Source organism: Chiloscyllium plagiosum, unplaced genomic scaffold (assembly GCF_037043375.1).
Source record: "Chiloscyllium plagiosum isolate Xiang-an unplaced genomic scaffold, Cpla_swu_hap1 HiC_scaffold_37, whole genome shotgun sequence".
NCBI classification, from domain to species: domain Eukaryota; kingdom Metazoa; phylum Chordata; class Chondrichthyes; order Orectolobiformes; family Hemiscylliidae; genus Chiloscyllium; species Chiloscyllium plagiosum.
In genome coordinates, this window is record NW_028270175.1 from 11,234,708 (window position 1) to 11,252,217 (window position 17,510).

The window sequence follows — 17,510 nt, forward strand, 5'->3', positions numbered from 1 at the left end:
ATAAATTCTGTGTCCTAGGATCCTGCCCCACTAGCTACCTGATGAAGGAGCAGCGCTCCGAAAGCTTGTACCCTCCAAATAAACCTGTTGGACTATGACCTGGTGTTTTGTGATTTTTAGATTTTAGAAGTTTCTGATCAAACAAATTTTCGTATTGTCAAGAAAAAAATCAAATGTATGTTCAAAAATGGACTAGCAGGTGAACGTATGAATGTAGGAATTAGGAGCACCCCTTGCAATGAACAGCAACATGTTAATTTTTGCATTCTAAATTATTTCTTCATACATTTGAGGATGGTAGCATGGTCCCAAGAGAATAAAAAATGGGTTGATCATAAAAATAGTTTAATTAGTGTGCAATGATCTTCAGTGTCTTTGTGAATTATAGAAATCGGTACATCCAAAGAAAAGTTAATTTTAAGAATTTCCTCAAAAACAAGTACAAACAGTCGAAATGCACAATGGTGGCTTTTTTTTTTGATCTTGATGGAAGTGGGATTTGGGCAAGCTTCCACTGTTTAATCTAACACCAATGATTTTTGTTCATGATTTATTTTTTGCTGTCCATCTCTTGTTACACTTGGTTGCTCAGCTATTTCAGAAAGGATTTAAGAATTGACCACACCTTTTGGATTAGGAATCAATCTAGGTATGACCAGGTAAGCATGGCAGAATAGTAGGAGCCCTTGTGGCAGTATCAGTACCTCTAGCTCAGGAGATCCAGGTTCAAGTCCCACCTGCTCCATAGGTGTGTAATAGCATCCCTGAATAGGTTGATTAGAGAAGTAAGTTTTTAAAGGAATTAAGGCGCTTTAGTGAACCACTTTATTTTTATGATGATCAATGATAGTTCCACTGCCACCACTATTGAGACCAGCTTTCAATTCCATACATTTCTTTACTATTTGAATTTAAATTCTACCAGTTTTTATGGTGAGATTTAAATCCACGCCACCAGCTTGAATCCCTGTTGCTAGTCCAGTAACATTACTATTGCACCACTATGTCTCTGGATGGCAGTAACTCTTTCTGCAATATGCTTAATTTACCCTTGACATTCCTGGATCCTTTATTATGGGGTTGGTTAGCTCAGTTGGCTGGACAGTTGATTTGCAATGCAGTGTAATACCAACAGCATACACTCAATTCTTGTACCGGCTGATGTTACCACAAACAGCTCTCTTTCTCAACATCTCCCCTAGCCTGAGACGTGGTGACCCTCAGGTTAAACCACCACCAGTCGTCTCTCTCTCTCTAAACAGAGAGCAGCCGTTTGGTCTGGTAAAACAATGGTGACTTTACCTTTCTGTATTAATTTGTTTGATTTTGGGTGAATTACACAGTAAACAGCAGCACATGTCCAGTGGAGATTTTACGTCAATCCCCTCTTGCCAATGTCTAAATTGAAGCTTTCACATGCTAAATGAGGATTGACTTCAAACCAAGATAGTTTCAGGCCACACAATAGCTTTCCATCTGTTCAGATCCTATTCAGTATTTCCCAAACCTCCAATTTCCAATACTTAGAAGGGCAAGGAAAAAAGATGCCATGGAAATATCGTCATCTCCGGGTACTATGCTGAGCTGGGTGTTTGTCCTTTTCTTTCAAAGTCACTGGGGCAAATTCCTCAACAGCAATTCAAACAGGCAGCTCATCACAACTTTTGCAAGGTTATTTAGGAAGGGTTAATAAATGCTGACCCAGCCAACAACACCCACGTACCACAAGTGAATTTAAAAGATCTTCCCTACTTAAGAGTATTGTGTAAGAGTATACCTTTAGCTCAGGAGCTGCATCAAACCAAGAAGATGGCTCAACAGCCCTTTCTGAAGCAATAAATGCCATATTCAGGAGAATTATTTTGTCTGAAAATGAGTAATATGTGATTGCCTACCTTCACAATAGATCATAATCAGCAATTCATGACTGAGATCCATGTAATAACATTTTACTCTGAGCTATCTATCACCTTTTACAGACCAAATTAAATTTCTACCAAATCAAGTAACTATTACTAATACTATAACTATACAATACAGCAACCATTACTACCAACCTAGCCGGGGAGAGCTTGATGCCATTACTAAGTTTAAAAATGAAGAGTACTCCATTTCTGCATCACACTCGTCCTTCAACTTGAACAGTTAAGAAGACCAATCGCACCGTTACCCTCGGAACCTTTAAGCAATTATATATCATTTATGTGCTGTGTCAGTGACCTTCTACTAATTCTGCAAATCTGCTCAAATATATCATTAAATATTCATATATATCAAAATGATATATTGTCTTGCCTCAGAGAATACATTCAAGAAGCAATTTTGATCGCTAAGGATTTCATTTTTACCTGTTCTTCTCAAAACATATGCATGTTGGAAGTATAAATGTTATCACTTATACACCTGAAAGAGGCATAATTTTTGTTTTGGAGAGAAATTATTATGATTGTTACTGTGCTTGTACATTATTTGTCCTCTTGCTAACTTTCTCCCAGCTGGTCCCATATTGTGAAGAATAGTTCACAAATTCTTTGTATCTTAGCCTTGGCAGCCAGTAGACCATTTGACATTTGGGGAGATCACATGACTATCTTGACAGTGTCCTTGTTTAATACCCGCTTTACAATTGGTTTCACTCAAAAGTGATCCAAGAGCAGCAACAATTTGTTTTAAGCTCCCTTAACCCTGCTGCCAACCATGTCAAATCAGCTTGCTCAGTAATGAGCAATTGATTAGATTAGATTCCCTACAGTGTGGAAACAGGCCCTTCGGCCCAACAAGTCCACACCAATCCTCTGAAGAGTAACCCACCCAGACCCATTTCCCTCTGACTGATGCACCTAACACTATGGGCAATTTAGCATGGCCAATCCATCTGACTTGCGTATCTTTGGACTGTGGGAGGAAACCGAAGCACCTGGAGGAAATCCACGCAGACACGGAGATTAGGGAGAATATGCAAACTCCCCACAGTCATCCGAGGCTGGAATCAAACCTGGGTCCCTGGTGCTGTGAGGCTGCAGTGTTAATCACTGAGCCACCATGAGGAGACTATCTTGTAGTCAATTTTCTTTCTTTATGTCTATCTATTCAACTATTGTATAGAGGTTGGAAAATTGGTAATTCAGGTTTTCAATCTGGGCTAGTGTCTTGAATGACAATTCCATTTCTTTGAAAAGATTTTTGTTGCCTTTAGTTAAAAAGTACAAAACAAAATTCCTTTTTTTCTCTTAGCTGTCCTGTTTCCTCCTGGATTTGCATGTTTTTTTACCTTTTGCAGCTGAGAGTGGTTGACAGGCAGTCTAGCCCCACACATCTTTGAATGCTATTTTGAGCACTGCATTGTTGGAATACAGGTGCCCCCTGTATCCAAATTGCTGTGCCCCACATTACTGCTCCAACACTTTACTGCCAATTTTCTTAAACTTTACCTTTTATGACGACATCACTGCTTCCTGATTTTTACTTTTGGAATGCCAAATTAAAATCACTTTCCACCTTAAGTGTACTAACTGAAGAAACAGGTTCCACTGTCTGTTTATTTTGGTGCTTTCAGATTTTTAGTTTAGACTTTACATGTATTGGTTGATTGAGGCTTTTTACAGATTGTGCTGTCTAGCTTTCCCTTAATGATTCAGCAATTAAACGATCTTCATGGCTACTTACTGCATGCATGCATTCTTCTTTCTGCCCCCTAAGTCCTGAATTCATGGACTATCCTTCAGATCAAAGGTGAGTCTTCACCGTGCTTACATTCACTGCTTCTGTCTGTCCTCCTGTGTGTGGTGGCTTTCATCATGATGTCTTGGGTACAATTATAAAGGAAGTGAGAGCTACATTGAGCTTGCTATAAGATTGGATTTTCCAGCTCATTAGATTCATACGTAAATATCTATACCATTTGGTGAATTCACAAAGATAGTCACGCAATTGCTTTGGGTTAGGAATCTGTCACACTGATAAAAAGTAATCAAGATTTGCGTAATTAAATGTATTGCTGACGTTACAACAATGGTTACACTTCAAAAGCATTACATCGACTAGGAAGTGGTAGGGATGTTGCAGGGAGGCAAATAGCATTAGCTAAATGCAAATTATTTTGACCATTGTAAGCAAATTCCTCTTCTTCCTTCTCACATCCCCACTCTCAAACCTCCTCCACTGTGGAGCAAGAAAGCAGCAGTTATAGTACTTATTTGTCAAGATTGGTTTAAAGTGTCTGGCATTCAAGATTCTATATATAGATGATTAAAATTATTGTTTGTTCGAGATAAAGCCTCAAAATGCTGAACTTAACAAAGCTGAAATGACTACAAGATTACACTGTATTTTATTATTAGTATGGACAGCTCTAATGAAGGTCAGTTAGCTTGTTCCACCCTGTCAACTCATTCCTGATCCTTTTTCATGTTTTCCTTGAAATACTTGCATGTGTTTCTTTTTAATCACTATTACATATTCTGCTTCCTGCACTGTTTCTGGCAGAATATTCTCTCTCATTACTTGGGCTTTTGCTCTCTTCTCTTTTCAGTGTGTTCTCCTTTCTCATTATTTTGGTCTTTATTAGAAACTTGAGTTTATATGGTTTTAAAATAGACTTTTTTACACCACCTTACCATTCTCCCAGTTCACGAACAGAACGCACAGTTCACCACCTGCATGTCTCAATTGATTTCCTCACTTGTCTAATCCCTTCTGAAACTGCTAATATAAGCCTTAGTTGTCATTCGAACTAAACACTTGGCTGCCTTTCTTATTGTCTTCCTTTTATATATTCTGCAGTCTCCTCTGTGTGAGCCATTTTAATTCTTCCTTCACGTAATTTTAAAAATTTCAGTTTTCTATCCTTGGTCTCCCTGTTCCCACTTGTCATTTAGTAGTTTGGAGCAACTTAATCTAAAAAAAAATTCATTGGATGAAAGCCAATCTTTAGGTCTGATTTTTTCATGTCCTGTCAAGTACCAGCATGTAGCCTGATGCAATCTAGATGAGTAAACTTCCCCAAATAGTCAAAGAACCTGCACATCTCCCTGGCTTGTTGATCCTATAGAATGCTGTAGCTTTCAGTAGATATACGACCTAATTGTTTTTGCCTTTCACTGACAGTACAGTTCTAAACTGTGAACCTTTATGAATCTTGAAATCAGACCACCAGGATTCCTGTATAAATACTTTATCGGTGTAGATTTGATTCTGTGATATTTAAACCAATTTACAGCTTTGTCAGGCTGTACAGCAGATTGCTCTCAGTTTCTTTAACCTAAAGACCTTCTGATGTTGTGTTTGATGCTGGTTGGTCTTTGAATGTTATTTATCTCTGGATGTTGTGTCTGTGGCACTGCAAATATCCTATGTGGTCTATTAACCCTCTTAAGTTCACTGCCCAGATTTTCTGATGAATACCACCCCAAAATCAGTATTCACATGAGCAGGAACAGGAAATGGGTGGAAGCCCTATTTTCACAGAGATATGTTCATTTTTCACCCCTTTGCATTTTCCAGAGGGTGAAACCAACAGCAGAGAAAGCATCCAGTTCATACAGATGGATATTTAATTGCATTATCGGGTTTGTAAGGCATGACATTTCCTGCCATTCTAATGTGCAGGATATGAAACACTTTATGCAGGTATCCAGTATTGCTAGTCAGCATTAAGATTGGGGAAAGTACACTTAAGTTATGGAAAGCCTATTTTAGTCATTTTTGGTTATTTTTCTTCATTTGTTTAGGCAGTTACATTATCACAAACCTCTGTGCCAAAGTAAATAATTTGTCACTCCTCATCCTGTTACTGACACCAGTGGGTTTTCCTACTGGGAATTACCCTGTCTGGCATGCTTCAAAAAGAGAGAGAGACTTATGAGGTCAGAACAGAAAGTGCTGGAGAAGCCGAGTAGGTCTGGCAGCAGCTGTAGTGAGTGAGACAGTGTTAACGTTTCCAGTCCAATATGACTCCTTTTCAGAGCTTATGGAGATCTGGTTGCACATGAGAGTGTCCATTTGCCAGCACCTCAGTTTGTTGACCAAAGATGTGACTGGGGTTACCTCTTCCTAAAAGAAACTGGGCCATCAAACCCACCAGCATTATAACAAGATGCCTAACAATAATATGATTAGCATCAACATTAGAGTGGTGCTGGAAATGCACAGCAGTTCAGGCAGCCTCCGAGGAGCAGGAAAATCGACATTTCGGGCAGGGGCCCTTCATTAGGAATGAGGCTGGAAGCTTCAGGGGTGGAGAGATAAAAACAATAATAATATGATACTACTGAAACACAATACCAGGTTTTCAGTGGCATGTATCAAAGGTGGCTTAACTAGATGATTAGTACTTGGTGTATGGTCTCATTAAGTACACCTATCAATATGCCATCAACTTCTCTGAAACAGCATCTGAGAATGGAATGCAGAGCATTTTTTAAAGATCTGGTTTACCAATAAGGCACAGATTGTGCAATAAGGAGAGTTTGTGCTATTTGTTGGCAAGGATACTGAAGCTACATGGAGCTTATGGTTTGCAGATTCAGTGATGGTAATGATTAGCTGTGTCCTGAACTTTGGCTCTCAACATCCTTATGGGCATTGCACAGAGGCCCAGAGGATAACCATACTCACAGCTGTCTCATGAAGTGCTACCTCCCACTTCATCAGGCCATCAGGAGATTGGTGGCGAGACTGCTTTTGTCAGTTGCAGACTTGTGCTTCATATCCTGTTGTTTTTATCAGTCTCCTCTTAATCCTGTGCCTCTCCAACTATGGCAAAGGCTTCTAAAGACTTAGGATTTTCGGAAGGCTTTCAGAATGTTGTCACACTGTTGTGAAGGCTCCCTTTAGTTGAATTAAAAATCACACAATACCAGGTTATAGTCCAACAGGTTTAATTGGAAGCACTAGCACTGCTCCTTCATCAGGTGGTTGTGCAGTACACAATTGTAAGATACAGAATTTATAGCAAAAGTTTACAGTGTGATGTAACTGAAATTATACCTTGATTGTTTGTTAAGTCTCTCATCTGTTAGAATGACCATATTAGTTTCACTTCTTTCATATGTAAATCACAAAACATTTTTAAAAAAGTTACATTCTCAGTTAACTTTAACAATTGGCGTCAGCCCAGATAATGTGTTGAAGGTGTTAGCCCCCTGTGTGCTGCTGTCTGTGCCATAATGTTTAGACTGATTCTAATCTCAAAAATGAATTAACAGAATCTTACATGGATTCATATGAAAGAAGTGAAGCTAACATGGTCATTCTGACAGATGAGCGACTTAACAAACTATCAAAGTATTTTTCAATGTAGAATTTCAATTACATCACACTGTAAACTTTTGCTATAAATTCTATGCCTTACAGTTGTATAATGCACAGCCACCTGATGAAGGAGCAGCGCTCCGAAAGCTAGTGCTTCCAATTAAACCTGTTGGACTATAACCTGGTTTTGTGTGATTTTTAACTTTGTACACCCCAGTCCAACACCAGCATCTCCAAACCCTTTAGTTGAACCATTTCTTTAGATTATACTTATACACAATATTCTGCTCTGACTACCAGTAAGCCATATTCAAATCTGTACACAAAAACATTCAAATGAACTGCAGACAGCAAATTAAATCCAACTTCCTTGAATCTGGCTATAACCTATCTCTTTATTCTTCTAGACAAACCCCAAAAGCCACAAATCTAGGTCACTGGGTATGTGAAAATGTCAATTTCTTGGTCCTTTTTAATGTAAATTAAGAATTGATCATTTATGATGAGTCAAAGTGACAGAGGAGTTAGTGGACCCAAAACGTGATACTTTGTAGTGAATGTTTAGTACTGGCACTATGTTAAGATTTGAATCTCTGAACCTGTTCTTAAAGACTTTTGTTTCTGTATTTAGCGAAAAAGCGATACAAATGAATTACTTTGAACTGAGCATCAAAACAGAAGCAACGCAGGGACTGATTCTGTGGAGTGGGAAAATTGCTGAGAGATCTGATTACATTGCACTGGCTGTAGTAGATGGGTATGTGCAGATGACCTATGACCTGGGTTCTAAGCCGGTAATACTCCGGTCTACAATTCCAGTCAACACAAATCAGTGGATTAGGATCAAAGCTAACAGGTACATTTGAGATGCATATTGCCTTTCATTTCAATAGTTACTAATTGTGGTTTGGGGACAGTAAATGAGAGTGCAGACAATTGGTTAGAAATTTCTATTTGTTATCCTAGTTGTTAAATGTATGATGTATCAAACTACTTATCTTTTTCCATTATTTTAGCAAAGATATTAAGACATTTAAAATAGCATTAATACTTCTAACATGAATGTGATAAGTATTCTTCCTTAATATCATGAATTCTACTTTCCACCCTCATATATCTAAGATCTAAGATTTAGTATTCCAGTGGGATGGTCAGATTTTGCCTTTTGCAAGTTTATATTGTTGGTATCAGTAGTTTGTCATGAGGGGTCTTCAGTATTATTTCAGTTACTCAAATCAGTGCCCGTCTCCTTGCTCTGGTTACCCAACAGGATACACAGATATGGGACTCTGCAGGTGGGAAATGAAGCCCCTGTCACTGGTTCTTCTCCTATTGGTGCCACACAGTTGGATACTGATGGCGCTCTCTGGCTTGGTAAGTTGGAACCATCATGAGCAGTGTTTACAATTCTAGTATAAACGTTTAGAGTATTTGGATGGCAAGGCATGTAGCTTTGTTCACGTGAATCACTTTAAAGTCAACCTGTACCAACCACCTCCTGTCACAACTACTAATTTGAGGATCAGGATCTGAGCTAATGACCTTATGGCCTATCTGATTCAGCTAGTCACTAAATAAACTCACCAAGTCAACAGGGGATGCCAGGTTAATGTTCTTGGAACAGAGCTAATTTCTGTTTTAAGTGATCCTAAGTTCAAAAGGCAAAGCAAAGGCTTATTTACCAGAGTGCGTGAGTTCTGTGAATGAGTTGACAGGCTTGTGTGTTTAAGGGTTCAGAAGCTAATCTGAGTGGGAAGTTGTGGAGTAATACTGTTTGGGGCTAGGAATTCTGGTTTGCTTTAGCTTTGTGCTTTATTTGCACCAGCTCTTTATTTTAAAAAAATTGTTTTAAACTCTGTTGTGAACATTTAGGATAGATTTTCATAGTGCCATGAGCGACGTGGGCTATAGCAAAAATCTGGGAGAAATCAGATGAGTCCTTTCTTCATGTCAGGATTGAATTATTGAATTTTCAGACAGAGTTGGGAGCGTCAAGACAAGATTCTCATCGGGAAGCAATGAGATGCCTCTTCATGGGGATTATAGCTGGTTGGCAGCTTCATGAACAATGAGTCTTACCTCATTAATCAGCAGCTTCCTTTCCGAGCACCCAGCATGAAGAAATGAGACATCAGTAATTCCTGACATGAAAGCCAGAGTGAGTACCTGGTAATTTCAGCTCATTGCAAACTCCTCCAGGCCACTATCTTTGACATCCGACAACAATGTCTCAGAGAAGCTGCATGGACACAAGCTGCACACACACTGTGTCCATGGATGTGGGCATCTGACACCCACCAGGTTCTCAGAACCCTCATTTTACCAATGCTGCACTTGAAAGGTGCACTTTGGGAAGCAGCGACAACTAGCATTCCAATGCTGCTGCCCAGGCACTTTGCATGCAGTAATCACAGAATTGTTACTTCTATTGTCATGGCCAGCTGAAGGCCATTTGGCCCAGGCTGCCTGTGCTGGCTCTTCCGATGAGCATCATGATCTAATGACAGTGGCAATGATGGAGCAGGCATTAGGAACACTTTGAATGCTTGAGTCAGTCAGTGGAGGGGGAGTGGGGAAGGGAGGGGTGTGGATCTGAAAAAATACCTTGGACCAAATGCACTCTATCGTCATAGTATGCTGCATTCTACAGAGGGCAGACAATGAGACGGAGGACATTGGAGCAGGCAAAGGTGCGATGTACCGGATACTGCGGAACATGGAGAATGGGTGTCATCTTCTGAGGAGGAGGAAAGAAACTGTCCTTGTTCATGACAGATCTGCAGCAGGTGTTACAAGACAAACAGGACCGACTGATACGCAGTCCCAGTAGATGAGAGCTGGGTGTAGCAGGAAATTGTGGACTGTAGAATAGTTGTTGATCATCATACATTTGTTTTGAGTTGTGGAGTTGAACTGCATGCTCTGTTTGTTTTGCCAGTGTTTGCTTTTGATGAAGAAATAAACGCTCTCTTTGGAATTACCCGAATGTTTGTATGTGATGGCCCATGTACAATAATAAGATGCTGGTCTCCAGTGCGCACTGGGGCACAGTAATGATGACTTAGAGGGCAGTGGTAAGATGGGATGTGGCTAAAGAAGATAAGCTGTGTGGCCTGGTGGTTAGATAATGATGAGGACAAGAAAGTGGAGCTATGTGCGTCCAGGAAGTGTCTGTCATGCCTGCTATGTGTGTGGAGATTCTGCACCATTATATTGCTGGTTATATCAATAAATGTCAATGCCAACATTTGGCCAGATTTTTGGCTGAAGTTTAAGGTGGCGTGGGTGCCAGAGATGCAGATCAGCATATTCCAGGATATCTAGTGACTGGTGAGTTCTTTTGACTGTGGCGAATAGGGACCTGGGCTAACATTGCACAAGAGGAGTGTCATGGGAGCACAGTAGGTGGTTAATGAGTGAGATGATGTGGCGAGAATTCTCAATAGGCCCCATGAAGAGAAACCCTTTGTGAAACTTGATAAAATTGATGCTTGGCCTAAATATAGTAGGATTCAGGCCTTCATGTTCCACTAGGAAGAGAAAACATGTAAAAATATATGGAGTTAAATATATGGAGTTAAATCCTTATCGAGTACCATAGATTTTCTCTTTGAATTTAGTCCGTATACACACTTATTAATATCGTCTATACTGGTGACTCAATTTCCTTTCTTAATTGCTCCATGGAGTTTCCTGTGCAAAGAATTGACATGGATTGAAGATGTGCCAGTTTCAAAGTGCAATTGACAATTACGGTTGTAAATGTGCTGAACAAACAATTTCTTACAGCTTCCAAAGTAAATGCATTTTTTAAAACATGCAGTCTTCTGACATCCTGAGCTAAGCATAACCCATTTTAACACACTAGCTATATTATACATTAATCAGAATTCAACTGAATTGATCTGTGTCATTAGTACCAAGAGTTCTTAGGCCTGTAATGCAATATGTCCATTAATTCAGTGGGTTCTGCCTTCAGCAAAAGTGCTTGGAATGGCAATGCATACCATGTAAAGCTTTTAGTTTTGTGGAGCGTGCTGTGCACAATTCTCACCGATAATTGTTCCCATTTTTTCCAGGTGGAATTGAGAAGCTAGCACTTGGAAACAGATTGCCAAAGGCCTACAGCACTGGTTTCATAGGCTGCATAAAGGATGTAATCATTGATCGTCAGGAACTTCAACTAGTAGAAGACGCCTTGAATAATCCCACAATATTACACTGTCCAGCCAAATAATGAACAGGCCATGCCTATTGCTGTAATTATTTTCTATTTTTGTATACTTTTATTGCTTTTTATATTGAAAATGTTTTGTTGCAGTATATCAAGCTGATCTCACAAGCGAACCAAACGATCAAAACGTCCTAGGCTACAACTACACTGTACACAGTTAATTCAGTCATACTTGAACCTGTGAAATTTGGTGCTGATAGTACCCGCTGCCTTCTTTGAATCATTCTGCTTCATAATCTAAGAACTTGTGGTTAGGCTCTTCTTATTTAAGGCAACTAGAAGACTTAAATCTGTAGTATTTACTATCTGGCCAATGTATTTTCTCAGATTTGACCCTTCACATCAAATTGTGAGACACAATAAGCGTCGACTGTCTTTGTTTCTCTGCTTTTAATAATTTGTGTTGTTTATGTTTAATTGTGTAATACTTCAAGGATTAAATATATTGCAACACTGAACTAGCCAACACGTGTTGTTTTGGGAAAATGCTATATCCCTCTTATAAAAGATATGAAGTCATCAGACAAAATGATGTACAGCTAGATGGAAAGAGCTTTGCATGTCACCTTTTTTTTTTAAAATAAATTTACTTTCAATATTCCCAAGTCAAGGCAGCACACCTTCGATTGCTCTGGACTTTTTAGGTAGTTCTAAATCATTTTAAGTTTTAAAAACCTGTACTTCACAACAGAATCTCATAAATACGGCTGCTTTTCAATCATCAAAGTTCAGATGTTTTGGTTTGCAATCAAAAGGAAATAAATAGAATCTCTTGATTATTTTGTAGCTTCTGAAAAGAAAACAAAATATCATTGAGATAAAATCTGCTAATGCAACGTTTCTCAACTATCAAATGTTTTCATTAGCATAAGGAGCTTGCTTCTTCCTCTCCGTCAAGAAAGAAGTTTTTTCCCCAAACATGCAGTGTTCATTCACTCTGCATAAGAGGTAACCCCTGGTTCTGTGCTGAGATTCTAGAAACCAAGGGAATCTTTATTGCATTTCATTAACTGGCACTTGAAACTCAATATGGAATCAAGCTGATATAATTTCCTGAATTTGTTTTTCCATTTGTCTATATTTTTGTATGTAAAGACTCAAACTGTTTAGGTGTTACAATTTGCCACATGCAGAAATAATCTCCCGCTTTTGATGCCCACTGTGTATAGTGTATGTACTATGGACCAATATGTAACAGATACCTTTCACTTAACACTTGTGAGATTGCATGTGGCCTGCTGGTGGTCCATTTTTTTCTAATGGTCATGGACAGGGAAAAATATGCCTACGTTTTAAATTTAATGAAGAAAGACTGATGTCCAGTTGGCGATCACACTCAAAAAAAAAACCCAAGAGCTTTGTATTACATGTGGCATGCTACTGAGCCAGTCCCATAATATAATTTTCTCCTTAGCTGCTGCTTGCTGTAATGTGCTCCACCTGCAGACTTGACCAATGGAAAGTACATGGGCGCAGGTGGGAAGTTTACTGCTGTAAATCCATGCCCAGTAGCTAAATTAAAATTACAATGGGCTGTTGGAAAAGGTTTGCAGAAAATGAGCTTCGCTTTCATGAAATATGCCAAGGATTTTGCAAGTGGCATGAGTGGCCATAAATGTGTCTAGACTGCTGTAAAATTTGGTCTCTGCAATGTGCATTGATTCAGATTGTTATATTTTTGTCATCGGCATTATTCAGTGGTGTCAATTATTTTATTTCTGGCCCTATCACCTGACTTTTTTTTAAAAATCCACAGAAGGTGTCTTTTTTTTAATTCAGCCTTAACAACTAATGTGTATTCACAGAATTTCTTTATATTATATAACATTCAAATACATATCATTCTATAAACCTGTGAGGAGATAGCTGAAAAGAGCACAGTTAGGAATAGAAAGGGGCACTGTATCACTGGGAATTGGAATGTGACAACCACCAAAATAAAATCACTGCAAGGTGGTCAAACAGAGGTGACCACAACAGAGGAAATGAGGAATGCCTTTCTGACATTTACGTGGGTGGTGCTGCTGTTAGTGTGCTGTTTTATTACTCTGTGAAAGGCATCTAGATCACATGCAAAGAAAATAAGTTCTCGCTGTCACTGTGTGATATTGTCAACTTTTAGGCCAGTATTTAGACTTTGTAGTTGTCATGGTTTCGGTCATTTTTAATGTCACAACTTTTATTTTAACGTAATCTCTGGCCCTTTGCAATGACTGGTGAGGAATGCAGTCTGTTGTCTGTTGTTCTTTTAATGCTTACCTCATCATTGCTGCAGACTGCAAGTGAGCAGACAACTTTGGAATGCTGGTCACTGGTTTTGAGGAGGTCAATTAAGTGAACTTGCGTGTGTTTTTTTTTCCAACAAGGGAATTGAAGAATTAGAACATAAGCAGAAACATTCCAAAATGCTGTGTCTTGAATTCAGAAATGTTTGTGAGAAAGGGGGGCTTTAGAAATGCCTTAAATGCCAAGTTCACCAATCTTCTGGTGAGCCTCACCGTGCACACCTTGTATTGTGCACTTATTTTTATTTGATGTTTTACTGCTGGTGTTTTAACTCTAGTGTAAAAATATTCAAGCCCTTTTTTTTTAAAAAGAAGAGAAATGCTGATTTATTTATGTGTTTCCATACAGTGTTTTTTCAGGTACATGACCATTGTAAACTGCTGTAATTAATCTGTAAGGACAGTGCACAGTATATGATCAGCATGATGTAACCATTACTAACTTTATTACTCGTGTCTTTTGTCCAATCATCATGAAATAAAGTGGTAAAACTTCCGAATAATTTTAATTTCTTTTTCCTGTTAGTGTGGAAAGTGATCTTTAATGAATTATTAAATGTGTGTTGCTGGTCTTGAGAAATTTTCTGATCCTCTCCCAATGGAATTGCCTCCAAAAACCGAAATACTGCAGTTACAGGAAATCTGAAATAAAAAGAAACAAAGCGCTGGACATGCTCAAAAGGTCAGGCATTATCTGTGGAATGAGAAATGGAGTTGGCAATTAATTTGGCCTGAAATGTTGGTCATTTTCACCAAAGGTGCTGAGTGTTCACAGATTTATGATGGTCTGACAAACTGTATAGTAACAATGATTCAGAGTTAGGCACCATACCTACAAATTATCACTTTCTTCTACTTGCTGGGTCTCTCCACAATGTCCATAAACCTTGAGTGTTCACTGTTCTTTTAATAAACAAAAAGCTTGTAAAAGGTCATAAGCCATTACCCATTTATTCACCTCCTCAGAGCAGATTATCCACTTATACCTCGATTATGAAAGTGCTCTTTACTTACTATTTTGTTCTTTGCTAGCTTCCCAGCTGTAGGTTTAGAGGTCAGTACATTGTAGAAAAACTAAAGAGCTAATCACTTTACAATTGGCACAATGTAATACTGCCAGTATTGCTGTCAAAGTAAATGATTGCAGAAGTTATACAGTCGCCTAACGTATTTGGTTAATAGAGTTAAAAGAATACTGTTTATACATTTAGCGCTAACAATACAGTATGCTTACAGTAAAAGATGAGAAGCTATCATCTCAAAACCACACATGAAGTAATAGGTTCAACATTTATCAGTAAATGAGCCAATGTCTGTGGGAACTCAATTCAGTAAACCAGCTGAATACTTAATGCGTATATGTGAAGATAATGTGATGATAGAATTAATCACAGCCAATTTCATTTTGTTGGCATATGTACATTTTGAGTAGCAAAATGAACCAGGTGAACTGGGCAATTAAGGTAAACAGTATGCTACTAAATATATTCAAACAATAGTCTATATACGATAATATGCATCTTCATGTTACTCTCATTATGTCAGGTTAAAGTGATATTTATTGGACTGCTTTTGTGTTCTAATTTGTTTTGTTAATTTAACACCAGAGAAAATATGGACACAGTGTACAAAGCACAGAATCAAGCTTTTAACAACGTTGTGTTGCACAAACCAACATGAGTAATTGGCAAAATCAAAATACATTATTCCAGTATGATTACACAAAACCTATTATTGAGTTTGCAATTCACAAAAAGAACAGAGGCATCACACTCCAAATTCAATGTTATTAAAATGTGTAGTGGGTTCCTCAAAACTCTCCTACCAATCTTACGTTTGAGCTCTACTTTTCACGAATGCTGCCTCTAAATCATAATACAACAATACAGTCCTGGGAAAACATATGCTTGACTTGTTTGGTTTGGAAGGTTCAATGAAATTGTCTATACAATGGCACTGGTTCCACAACTATCATATATTTGTGGGGAGATTGTCTCTGGTCAGAGGATAACAAATCTCCCTGGCTGTTAGAAACCCATTTACATCATTGACATTCCAGCATGTAACATTAGGCTTATTATTACCTTTGTGCTGCTCTCTCAACAGACGAACATAGTGGCCCAGTGGTAACTCCACACTATGGGGTATCTCATGAAGGTCCTGGGAGTGAGTAACTAAGTGGGTGAGAGCATTTAATTGAACAAGGGGCAAAGTGTCATCTTCCTGATGTAATGAAAGCTGGTTATTAGATTGCCTGGAGATTGTGCTTCCCAGTGTCAAGTGGCAGGAATCCCATTTTAATGCATCAGCACATAATGCATGCTTATTAAAACACAACTTCACCAGATTAAATTTAACCTTTGGCATTAAGTATGCAGCAATTTAAAAAAACACTCCTTACGTTTCATAGAAATATAGAAACTGGGTTAATTAATAAGCCATTCAACTCCCCCAGGCTTTCTCCACCAAACAATATGATCATGGCTGATTCTCTATCTCAATGCAATTTTCCCATTTTCTCCCCATACCTTTGGATCCATCTAGATCTTTATTGGTTAAAAGGTTCTATAGGTGAGGACCATCTTCCTGGTTTTGTATTGAGTGGGAGCAGCTTGAACAAAGAGCTTTATTGAACCAGCAGAAAGGACACGTTGATGTATTGACATCAGGTGGTGGCTGTGAAAGGGGACTGACAGATAGAGAGGAGGCATCTCTGAATGGCTTGGAGGAACAGAATTGATTTTTACACTTAATGGATTTTATGTTCTAGGGAAGTTCAGAAGATAAGGTCCTGAAAGTCAGGGATAATCGGAAATAGCAACTTCCCTCCATGTGGCTTTTGCATGGTTTTTCAAATTGTTATAGCATGGAGTACTCTTGCACATTTGTGCTACATGGTGCCATTAAGTAAACTAAGTGGTGAAATTTTTCTTTCAAGGCTTGAGAACATTGTTTATTATAGTCATTCCGGTGTTTCTCAGATGTATTGAGCATCATAAAAACTAGGGCTATCAGCCAAGGTGAAAGAGGTTGGGCAGATCTACCAAAAACCATACTTGCAGGTATTGAGGCATTATAATCATCTAAAATGCCGAAGATTCTGTAAAAGTTCTAGCAGATTGGAATATAACTAATATGGCAACTTTATTTCAGAAAGGTGGGAGATAGAAAGTGGAAATTACAGACCAGTTAGCTGAGCATTTGTCACAGAGAAATTGCGAGTGTTACAGAGGATACAGCAGGATACTTAGAAAATCAAAAGTGTCCACATGTGGAGAAAATGCTTCCTTTTATCGGCTGCACTGTTTAGAAGTCTGGGTCACCCATTAAAGATCAGGTGATTTTTTTTCTTCTGAGTGTCATGAGTATCTGAAACTCTTCTTGAAAAAATGGTGGAAGTAGAGTCTGAGAATATTTTAAAGCGAAAATAGATAGAATCTTGATAAGCGAGGAAGTAGAAGGTTATCGTGATAGACAAGAACAGGGATTCAAGGTTATAATCAGATCAGCCATGATCTTATTGAATGATGAGCAAGGGGTTGAATGGCCTCCTGCTCCTAATTCAGATGTTCTTATGTTTGATATATTCCCAAGATGAAAGGCTTAGTTTGCGAAGCAAGGTTGAACAAGTTGAGCATTTATCCACTTGTTCAGAAGAATGAGAGGGTGATCTTATTCAAACTTGCCAGCTCCTGAGGGGACTTGACAAGGTGGATTCCGATAGGATGTTTCCATTGCAG

General features: G+C 38.6%; 1 protein-coding gene across 6 annotated transcripts in view; it reads left to right on the top strand.

The window, feature by feature from the left end:
- The window catches only part of agrn (agrin), a 531,414-nt gene extending 517,148 nt beyond the window's left edge, over positions 1-14,266 (top strand). For 3 of the 6 annotated variants that reach the window (XM_087980308.1, XM_087980309.1, XM_087980312.1), the window contains 4 exons: positions 3,700-3,732; positions 7,883-8,107; positions 8,522-8,625; positions 11,331-14,266. In XM_087980308.1, the coding sequence (XP_087836434.1) occupies positions 3,700-3,732; positions 7,883-8,107; positions 8,522-8,625; positions 11,331-11,488 (520 nt within the window). In that variant the 3' untranslated portion in view covers positions 11,489-14,266. The remainder of the gene's footprint in view (positions 1-3,699; positions 3,733-7,882; positions 8,108-8,521; positions 8,626-11,330) is intronic. The other 3 variants (XM_087980310.1, XM_087980311.1, XM_043676122.2) reach the window with 1 other exon arrangement.
- The last annotated feature ends 3,244 nt before the right edge of the window (positions 14,267-17,510 follow it).